This window comes from Convolutriloba macropyga, chromosome 8 (assembly GCF_964194025.1).
Source record: "Convolutriloba macropyga chromosome 8, txConMacr16.3, whole genome shotgun sequence".
Lineage (NCBI taxonomy): Eukaryota > Metazoa > Xenacoelomorpha > Acoela > Convolutidae > Convolutriloba > Convolutriloba macropyga.
Genome location: NC_134475.1, coordinates 22,450,241 through 22,461,998, shown reverse-complemented (window position 1 = coordinate 22,461,998; position 11,758 = coordinate 22,450,241). Strand labels below are relative to the sequence as shown.

General features: G+C 41.0%; 1 protein-coding gene across 1 annotated transcript in view; it reads left to right on the top strand.

Annotated features, from left to right (window-relative positions):
* LOC142344986 (uncharacterized) overlaps window positions 1–11,758 on the top strand; it is a 130,962-nt gene that overhangs the window by 2,365 nt on the left and 116,839 nt on the right. Inside the window, exon 2 of the mRNA XM_075397069.1 lies at window positions 11,590–11,621. Coding sequence (XP_075253184.1) covers window positions 11,590–11,621 — 32 coding nt within the window. The remainder of the gene's footprint in view (window positions 1–11,589; window positions 11,622–11,758) is intronic.

The window sequence follows — 11,758 nt, the reverse complement described above, 5'->3', positions numbered from 1 at the left end:
AAAATAATATAATTATCACTCCTTTTTTTTCTAAATTACAATTAGAAACAATTGTGGAAAATTTGATGGTTATTTCAGAAAGGTATTTTGGGATCATTGAATTTTACCGCAATGGGAAAGTTCGCCTTCAGGATCCTTACAATGCAAGGCGAAGGCCTCTGCTGGATCCTGCGGATCTAGTCGCTATCCCTGTTGACAACTCGGCTGAAAATTGCGACCTTCGAGATCAACTTATTCGACTTCGTCGATCTCGTGAGGCTCACGAGCGTGACCTTTACCAGGCTACCAATGAGATCGACAAACTAAAAGCTCGCATTTCCGAGCTGAATCAAATGCTAGATGATTCTCGGACGGCAAATCGTCTGCTCTCCGCGAAGGTTGTTACGCTGGAGAAAAAACAACCTAAAAAGCCAAAATCCTCTAAGGTCCGCAATGCAGGGGTGAATATGGACACTATGTCTGCCTCTGAGTCCTGTTCAACGACCTGTCGTCACCTCAGAGGTCTCCAAAACGAATTCCGCTCCCTGCGTTCTCAATTACTTCGGGGAAATCATAATCCACAAAACAAGAAAATAAAAAGGAAGCCTCGCTCGCGTTCTTCGAGCTCATCGTCCTCATCGGGTTCGGAGACAGAATAGTGGGACATGAGGACATGTCCTTCCTAAGCGGGGTGATGTAACAGCCCTACCCCATTATTATTCCTTAGGCAGTATAATGTTCCAGCTATTAATCTATTAATCTTATAGCGCCTTTCCGCTCAAGCTTTGTTTTACTTTCGTGCCACTGGACCATAGTGTATTTATTATTGATAACACAATTTGGCACGCAATTTATTTAGCTTTTGCGTGTTTCAAGAGCTAATTGAGAATTTGTTCCGTTGGCCATGTTCCTTCGCCCAAACGACACTTGATACTTTTCTGCTTACAATCCAGTTAGTTGGGCTTTTTCTCAACAAGCTTTTATAAATAACCTATTCAGTTTAATTCAATATTCTGAAAACTTACTTTGTCGATTTTCCAAAGAAAAAGATAGAGCACAGAAAACAAGGTAAGATCAATTAAATTGAAGTTGTTAATTTCAACAAAAAAAACTAAAACAACCCAATCTCGAATCCCGCATTCGCAATTCAAACGTTCGTTTTTTTTAATACCTACCGGGTTGTTATATTGGTGACAGGAGTGGGATTTTTTTTTCCAAAATAAGCTATCCTGCAATTTTCAGGAACATCTGCTTTTTCTTTACCTTCTTTTCAAAAAAAAAAAAAAAAAGAGAAAAATAACTCAAATATTCGGTCGTTTTTGTGATCTGCTTGACAGATAACGGTTGTTCTTTTTCTTAGATGAGCAATAATTGCCTTTAACTTTAGAACGCTTTGACAAATAGGTACTGATTTCAGAGGCTTCTCAAGCGTTATCCGATTTATCGGAAAATAGACGCTCCTTGCTTCCGCAGCTTCTACATTCCCAGTGTTTGTAGGTCCCACGTAGTAAGACTAAGGGGCTTAGCAAGGGAGGTTTCGGCGGCTGCTACTGCAACCTCAACGATACATAACTTAAGACGAGAGACCTGAAATCCTAAGTTAAAAAAAAGTCTCTGCGTTCTTTTCTGTTATCTCTTAGAGGCCAGCTTTTTCTGGTCCCCACAATTTTGAACAACCGATATCTGACTAGCCGGTCCAATCGCAAGGTTGGAACTTTGTGCAGCATTTTTTATTTCCATGTAATTAATAACAAATGGCTGACGCAGCTCTGGAAGCTAAACTTCTTCTACCGGAGCCTTTTAACGGAACAAGTGATATTCAGGCCTATATAACACAATTCGAACTCTTGAGTTCGTTACAAAATTGGCTAAAAAAAGCATTCAATAGTGATGGAACTCCGCAACACGACAGCGCTGGTCAACAGGTTTACATTGATAAGCGTCATACTATTTTTCCCTTGCGCTTACGAGGCAGTGCTATCGAATTTTATCAGTCATTAGATGACGCAACAAAAAATGATTATTCAGAGCTTAAAAAAGCAATTTTTGCGCCAATATCAGGAACCTCCTGAATTTTTTCGGTCATCCCTTGCAAAACGTATTCAAGGCGAGTCCGAAAAAGTAAGTGAATTTTTAGCTGAGCTCAAACTTCTAGCTAATAAGGCTTATCCCCAAGACACGCAGGCAATCAGAGACCATATTGTGCTTCAATCTTTCATTGATGGCCTTCACAATATTCATGTAAGGGTAGAGTTAAGAAAGAACAAGCCGGCTGACATTAACGCGGCCTTAGAATCAGCACTCCACTTCGACGCAATTTACCGTCTTGAAGCAAATGCAAATGAGACTGCGCCTTCATCTACTTCTGTGAGTTCCATTGAAGCACTTTCGCGTAAAGTTGATAAACTCATGGCCGGACAAGTTAGTTACCAACCACGTTCTCGTCCGATGAACAAAAAATCGGGTCGCAGGAGCAACTCTCCTTACAGATTGTCTCCGTTTAACAAACGCAAGTCACCTACTTTCTCTCGTAGCCCATCGCAACACGGAGAACGTCGTCAATCTTCCTCTCCGCGAAAAACGTTTCTTGACAATTCACACAGTCGTTCAATCAGTAATGAAAGAAAAGTCAGGTTCACCGGACCAACTATTTGTTATGGTTGTAATCGTAAAGGTCATACTAAAAATAATTGCAAAAATTGTTGGAACTGTGGTTCTTCTCAACATCAGCGACGTAATTGCCCAGAGTCAAAACCATACTCTAACCGATAGCTTCTTCTATCGCCATAGTCCACCTTGAAAGAGTTTGTTCTCCATTTTTAATAACCCATGGCACAAAACAAGCGTATTTTTGGCATACAGTCGCTTCTTTCCAAAATAATAATCGCCGATAATATACTGCCTGCCCTGATTGATTCAGGTGCTTCAATTAGTGTAATTCGTGCCGATGTTTTTGGCAAGTTCAGCAACTTTAGCCCTTCGCTTACATTGGAAGCATCTGATATCCAAGCATCCGCCATAAATGGCTCTATGCTTCAATTTAAGGGTATGTGCTTGCTTCCATGTCGTTGGTTTAAAAATGGTCCCATGTTTTCTTTCAAATTTTACATTTGTGCCCACCTCAGTGTTCCTTGTGTGGTCGGTTTTGATCTCCTACACAAACAAAAATGTGCAGTAGACTTCTCTCGGGGTTTATTAGATGTAGGTGACGCAGTACTGGAATGTATCAGTCCGTTGTCTCAGTGGTTTGAGGATAATTCTCCGACAACTGAGACTTCGCTTTGTTCTGTAACTTCGCGTTTCCTTATTCCACCTCGAAGTGAAGCACTCGTAAAATGTAATCTAAAGTCACATCATGCGCATAAGTTTTCTTCAAGCAGTTCGCGTACTTCGTCTGACGCGACTGTGGGTTTGGTTGAGCCCCACGTAGGTTTCACCAGTTTAAACTCCCTTTTAGTGGCCTCGTCTCTTGTAACAGTTTCTCAAAATGAATTTTGGCTAAGAGTACTTAACCCTACTTGTAATTCCGTAACTTTATATCCTTCGCAAACTATTGCGCAAATCTTACCCTAGAACGAGACTGTCCTTCAAACTGTTGGTTTCATTGCTGTTGACATCAATTCAGCTGAAACTTTGATGCAGTTGTTTAAATCAAAGTTCAGCACTCTCACTAAAAAACAACAAAAGGACGCTTTTAGTCTACTCAAGCAGTTTGCAGACGTGTTTGCTACCGACAAATGGGATCTAGGCTCATGTAATTTGCATAAACTGCGTATTCAGTTGAAAGATGACGCCCAGCCTAGCCGAGTGCCATACAGATCAATGAATCCTTCTAAAAGAAAAGATCTCAAGGATAAGATAACCAAACTCCAAGAAAAAGATCTCATATCTCCTACTCATTCCGAGTGGGCAGCTCCAACCGTGTTAGTTCCGAAACGTGACGGGTCATATCGTCTTGTTATTGACTATCGGAAACTAAATGCCCAAACAGTCAAAACATCGTGGCCTCTTCCGCGCATATCAGATATTCTAAATAATCTCGAGGGAAGCATTTTCTTCTCTAGCCTCGACCTTTGCAGTGGATTTCATCAAATGGAGATTGATGAAGAAGATCGACACCTTACTTCTTTCATTACGCCGTTTGGACTGTATCAGTGGAAACGGATGCCAATGGGTCTTTGCAATGCCCCTGGAGCATTTCAAAGACTAATGGAAATTGTTTTATCAGGGTTGACATATGAAATTGTCCTGGTTTATCTTGATGATATTATAGTCTTTGGTCGTTCTTTCGAGGAACACATACATCGTCTTCAACTTGTGTTCCAACGCATACGGGAAGCAAATTTGAAAATTTCACCTGCCAAATGTTCCTTATTCCAAACGAAGTTAGTATTTCTGGGTCATGTAGTCTCTGCTGACGGGATACACACTGATCCTGCTAAAATAGCAGCTGTGGAGAAATACCCAGTTCCACAAACTATTCGTCAGTTAAGATCGTTCATGGGCCTTGTTGGCTTCTATAGAAAGTTTGTTCTCAATTTTGGTTTGATTGCGAACCCTCTGTACCAATTGATGAATAAAACAACAACGTTCCATTGGACAGCAGACTGCCAAAAAGCTTTCGAGAAATTGAAAACAGCGCTAGTATCCGCTCCAATCTTAGGTTTTCCAAATGAAAAGGATCAATTCGTTCTTTGTACTGACGCATCGCTTACTGGAATTGGCGCAGTGCTATCTCAAAAACAGAAAAATGGTGAAAAGGTTATTGCATATGCTAGCAAAGTGCTGCAAAAAGGTCAAAGAAACTACTCGGCTACGAAACGTGAACTCTTTGCTGTGGTGTTCTTCACATCATACTTCAAAGAATTTCTTCTTGGGCAAAAATTTCAGATAATTACTGACCATCGCGCCCTCGTTTGGCTCTATTCGTTCAAAGAGCCTGATGCAATAGTAGCGCGTTGGCTAGAAAAATTAAGTATGTTCAATTTTGAAATTGTCCATCGGCCTGGAAAAACTATTGCAAATGCTGATGCTCTTTCCAGATTACCACCTTTGAATTTATCTGCTACTTCTGTCACATCTGTTTCTTCGTCTCCGCACTTTTCAGAAACGCAAGATCAGGATAAAACTCTGTCTGTAGTCAAATCATGGTGTCGAACAGGTGAGAAACCACCTCGATCCTTAATGTTTGGTAGACCATCTGCTTTGCAATGTTACTGGCAGCAATTCGAGACATTGAAAATTATTGATGGTGTTTTGTACCGGCTATTTCAACAACTGGATGGATCTACACTTTTCCATCAGTGTTGCGTTCCACTTAACCAGGTTCAAAAAGTTCTTCTTCAGTTGCATGATTCACCTGCTTCAGGACATTTAGGCAATAAGAAAACTCTTGATCGGGTACGTCAGCGATTTTACTGGCCAGGATTGAAAAATGATGTGGACTCCTGGATCTCAGGTTGTGCAACTTGTCAAAAACGAAAGAATCCCAAACAATCACATCAACAAGAAATGCAGCTCTGGGCATTCTCTGAACCTTTTCTTTGCGTGTCAGTTGATATCCTTGGCCCTCCCCCAGAAAGTCGGTTGAATGAGAAATTTTATAAATACATCCTAATGATTGGAGACCATTTTACTCGCTGGTTCGAGGCTGCACCCCTACAGAACATCAAGGCTGAGACAATCTGTAGCACTTTCTTAGATCAATGGGTCACCCGATTTGGTGTACCTGAATATATTCACAGTGACAACGGTTCGCAGTTCACATCGCGCCTTTTCGCAGATATGTGCAATAAGCTGCAGTTAACCAGCTCAAGATCTACTCCTTACCACCCGCAAGGAAATGCAAAAGTGGAACGCATAAATCGCACTTTGGAAGATGGGTTGGCAAAGTACTGCGCAGAACGGCATGAAGTTTGGTCTGTTCATCTTCAATCTTTCATGATGGCCTATCGTTCTGCAGTTCATGAGTCGACAGGTCAATCGCCTTTCCGATTAGTTTTTGGGAAAGAAATGCGCATGCCTGTTGATATGCTATATCCAACATTGCCCACTCCAATTGTTGGTCATCGGGATTATGTTTTTCAACGTTTAGTTGAATCTTCCACCATTTTCGAGTCCGTAATTCAGAAAAACGGATGGGAAATGCGCCGACAAAAAGCTATCTTTGACAAAAAGAAGCATGGTCCTTCGTATAAGGAAGGAGACCTGGTGCTTCTTCATTCACCAGTGTGCTCACAGGGTCAAACTCCTAAATTAAAGAGCTTCTGGTCTGGACCTCATTGCGTGAAAAAGGTTATTAACCAAATTAATTTTGTTCTACAAGACGTCAAAACTCAAAAACAACAGATTGCTCATTACGATCGCATTAAACCTTTTACACCATCAGACCAGCGGTTGCGCAGAAATCGTTCCAACCAAACTGTAAGACCAAGTCCTCAACCCATCGTCCCTGAAGACGATGATCTTGTGTTGGTTGATTTATCTGAAAGACAGGCTTCTACCTCTGATAGGTTACAAAACACTACTAACCCTACAAGTTCCGCCATTCCGTCACCGCCAGTTTTTTTGTCGGAAAATCAAAGTGGTTCAGGTTCCACAACAGTTCCTCAACGACCGCGTAGAGCTGTTGCTGATCATGCACGGCATCCAGGATTTTTCCGTTTAGCTTATTTTGATTCAGACAGTGATGTTGAGTGATTTGTTTAGATGCTCTTTGTGCAGCAAGTGTTGCTGTTGTTCACTTGCCTAGTAGATTGCAGTTTCTCTACACTTGTAGGCTATGACATCGAGGAAGTTCTCACAACAAAAATTTACTCGCTTCTTCCGAGTGAACAGTGTACGCCTGATAAATTAAGCACCAAAAACATTACTTTTGGTGGTTTGGTTCTTCATGCGCCCGAAGTTGATATTCAAATGAGTTTTTGCATGTTTCAAGCTTCTTACGCTGTTACCGGATTAGCGCATTCTGCCCGATTTGATGATTCTGTGTATTTAAAAGAGTATTCTCGCCTAGTGCCTACTTTCTATGCATTAGAAACTTGGGTTTGCAGAGCAATTTGGAGTGGTCGCAATTTCAAACTTCCAGGTTTTGCAGATGAAAATTTTAAAATGACTGAGGGGGATCTTTTGTTTGATGGTAGACCATACAAACCTGGCAATTTCAAGGTATTTGACTATTCGTACTCTTTCATGCGTGGTGGCAAGAAAGCTGGAATTTACTTCACCTGGCCTGTGGATTGGATTACCCCAGGTGGATCGAAAATTCACGCATCTGGTGTTATAAACGCAAAATTAACCATCGGCAAAGTAGTCGCAACTTTGGACAAAACCAGCTCTCCATGGTCCTTAATCTTGACAGATCCCAATGAAAGATCCACGTCCTGCAGTTTTCCAGGTTCTGACTTTCAGCATGACTCAATCACCTATTTACCGCATTTCTACGGTCAGTGTGAGATTAAATCAATATTTGAGTTCTCTCCGGAGCATCCTGGCGTTCAGATCTCTTCTGCTGATTCAATGTATTTGAGTGGAAAAACTGCTTCCAGGGATGATTCCCGCGTCTTTTATATAGAACTTCTGAACACAACTGTGAGTGTTTGCTCATATAAGGTCCGACCAACAACCTACTCTGGTGTTTACTTTGTCATTGAACCTATAACGGAGCAACTTCCGGAAATAGATTACAACACAGATGCAATTCCAAACTTAGTCTATGGGACAAAAATTGAGTTTGTGCATGTCAACGCGCATCTTTCGCGTCAACGAATTGTAAATTTCATCAAAAATGAAATTTGCAATACGCGTCAGATGATCTTAAATGGACTCATTTCTTTAGCGTCAAACTTGGACAATCCTAATCTCTTCCTCGGATCCGGTTCCATGTTAGGCATACATGCTGAAAAAGCGGGAGCTGTTCTTTACGTCCACAAATGTGTTAAAGTCGAAGCTCGAATTGCAGACTTCCCCTACTGCACAGAGGAAGTTCCTGTTCTTTTGGGCAATGATACGCAAATTCGTTTCATGAATCCGATAACACAAGTTGTGTATCCAAACTATACTTTGACTGCTTGTGATCCCATAGCACCTTACATGTACCGCACGTCTGAAGGCATCTGGATGCACTATGGAGATGATTATTCGGTCGCACGTACGCCCGAATCTCTAAGTGTTTTCAGCCATCTAGATTTTAGTGATAACTTACCTTCATTACACACCGCTGGTCTCTTTTCTTATCAGAACTTGAGGCAGAGCGCAAAGGCTCGGGTTCTAAAATACTCGCGCCGAACAATTTCGGGACGAGAAGTATATCTTGGTCCTCGCAGCCAATATTCTCATCCTGGTTTAATGCATTTTAATCCAAGCGTTTCCGAAGAACTAGAAAATTTGGCGGCTTGGAAATATTTGATTGATTTGCAATCTGTTGCGAGTGGTGGTTGGTACTACGCCGAGAGGTGCACTGTAATTACGCTAACAACTTTAGCGCTTCTAGGGCTCTTTATCTATATATTGAAACTTGTATTTGCGCTTAGGCTCCTTTCTCATGGAGTTCCTTTCTGGACAGTTTTCCGGCTTCTTAACCCCCTTGCGCCTTTTACGCAGATGCTTCAAAATCACATAAATAATATACACGCATCTGCGCCTGTCAATCATGACCAACTTGTCAATGAAACTGATGGGAACCCTGATAATCGCACTGTAATAGTTGATTCAATTTATCCGTCAGCACAATTAAATTCTGCCCACTACACAACAAAAATTTAAGCACAGGTTGACTCTTTATCGCCTATAGTGTTCTGTCTTAGAGAAAAAAAAAACTGCCGCTTTCTGATTTTTGTCTTTTGCTTCATTCAAAATTTTTTTCTTTTCGTTCATCAATCACTAGCAGCCCTGATGCACTTCTGTACACAAATGATTGACATTGCTTGTTTTAGATGTCGACAAGCTCAGAGTCAATCAACACTATGCCTGCTTCTCCAGGCCCTGATATTCTTCTGGACACAGATCTTCTTTCAGGTGCTTCTTCGCCTGCAATTCCGTTGCTGGACGATAGTATGGACTCTCAAGCAGATACAGGAATAACTGGCAACTGGGCAAGTGATCAGTCGCTTGAGTTCCGTCAAAACCTCTCGCAAAATCGGGATCCTCAGCCGCACACGGATGTCTGCTCATCTGCTTCTTCGGATGAAATGACAATCATCTTTTGTCCGCCTTCCAAAAACATTCCAGTCGTTCAGACTGCTTCTGCAACAGCAGCTTCGGGTTCGAGAAGCAGCCCGCTCGAAGGAAGCAATTCACGCCAGGCTATGGGTCCACCTCGCAACGGTCCCTTACGCCTCAACGGTTTGGTGTATTCAGCAAATTTGCATGCCGTGTTGCGGGTTGTTGAATTTTACCGCAATGGGAAAGTTCGCCTTCAGGATCCTTACAATGCAAGGCGAAGGCCTCTGCTGGATCCTGCGGATCTAGTCGCTATCCCTGTTGACAACTCGGCTGAAAATTGCGACCTTCGAGATCAACTTATTCGACTTCGTCGATCTCGTGAGGCTCACGAGCGTGACCTTTACCAGGCTACCAATGAGATCGACAAACTAAAAGCTCGCATTTCCGAGCTGAATCAAATGCTAGATGATTCTCGGACGGCAAATCGTCTGCTCTCCGCGAAGGTTGTTACGCTGGAGAAAAAACAACCTAAAAAGCCAAAATCCTCTAAGGTCCGCAATGCAGGGGTGAATATGGACACTATGTCTGCCTCTGAGTCCTGTTCAACGACCTGTCGTCACCTCAGAGGTCTCCAAAACGAATTCCGCTCCCTGCGTTCTCAATTACTTCGGGGAAATCATAATCCACAAAACAAGAAAATAAAAAGGAAGCCTCGCTCGCGTTCTTCGAGCTCATCGTCCTCATCGGGTTCGGAGACAGAATAGTGGGACATGAGGACATGTCCTTCCTAAGCGGGGTGATGTAACAGCCCTACCCCATTATTATTCCTTAGGCAGTATAATGTTCCAGCTATTAATCTATTAATCTTATAGCGCCTTTCCGCTCAAGCTTTGTTTTACTTTCGTGCCACTGGACCATAGTGTATTTATTATTGATAACACAATTTGGCACGCAATTTATTTAGCTTTTGCGTGTTTCAAGAGCTAATTGAGAATTTGTTCCGTTGGCCATGTTCCTTCGCCCAAACGACACTTGATACTTTTCTGCTTACAATCCAGTTAGTTGGGCTTTTTCTCAACAAGCTTTTATAAATAACCTATTCAGTTTAATTCAATATTCTGAAAACTTACTTTGTCGATTTTCCAAAGAAAAAGATAGAGCACAGAAAACAAGGTAAGATCAATTAAATTGAAGTTGTTAATTTCAACAAAAAAAACTAAAACAACCCAATCTCGAATCCCGCATTCGCAATTCAAACGTTCGTTTTTTTTAATACCTACCGGGTTGTTATAGTGTCAACATCTGACTGAAAATTTGTTTGAAGCAGCCCTTATTCCATTATATTTTAAAGGCTCACATTATGTTGGAACCCAATGCCAGCCCATAATGGGTATGCAGAGGCTATGACTTCATCTGGAAGCTAAATCTGTTTCTCTTGTGTCAATAATTTGCTCGTTTAGAGTATCCCATTCTTTTTCACAACGAGGGAGGGGAGAGAATTTTAATTTGTCCTGCAATTCAATGAAGTGTACGCTCATGCACGTTTCTCTGAGTTTTAAGTTTTTTTTTAGTTTTGCAACTAATTTTTGTCATTCACAAATTAAGCTATAGTAGGGCACGAGTTTTATGAACAAAAAATAAATTTACTGAAAATGGTGCCCAGAATATAAGCCGGCGCAACAACTAATCGCAAAAGTCCAAAAGTAGGAGAATTAGAAGAATTGCTGAGATAATTGTTAAGAATTGTTGATAATTGCTGTAAGCAAAAAAATGGGACGTATAACTATATAACTCGTTTACATATGAACTTAGCGCGTTTGGCCATGCTTCAGCGGCCTTTGGGACTTGATATGGATTTTTGACAACTGTACAAATTATCACGACCGAACGTATTATTCCTGTAATAACATTTATGCTATGTCAAATCTGATTGGTTATTGTCTCGTTTCTAGCTATGATATTACATTCTGCTAAGTTTTTTCAGCTATTAAATTGACTTCACAACTGAAAATAGTCCATTTTACGCATACCTCAGTAAAAACGCCCCGAACTCAAAAGAGAAAGAAATAGCAGTAAAGTTGCTTCAAACCAAGGTCTAGACATCTGCCTGTGCGAAAATTTGTGTGGTGTTTATTAATGATTACAAATATACGGTTCAGCTTTTTTGTTGAGTTTAAGTTAAATTATTTCCACAGGTCACTTTGCTCGAATTTGCTCTTTTCATCAGTCGAGGCCTGGAGGAAAAACCTGTTAAAAAAATTAATTCCGGATCTGTTGGAAGTATGTATAAATAATAAAACTAACAAAAGCTTCGGATAAGTTTTGACTATTGTTGAGAAATAGTGTTCAAACCTCAACTGACAAAAGACAAGAGAAATTCACACTTTTGTTATTGTGTTGTTATTAAATAATCTCATCGTAATTTTTGACCAGTTGTTCTATTTTCAGACTCTTCCGTGAATCATCAGCTGATTTCTCAGGTAACAAATTTAGAGTCAATCATTAAATCAAATTTTACCTTTAGTTTTATATATAGGTTTTGTGACTCGGCTTCAAGTCACTCAGAACTTCTGGCAGTTATCGAGAAACGCGTAGCAGTTTGAGATATTAATCCAGA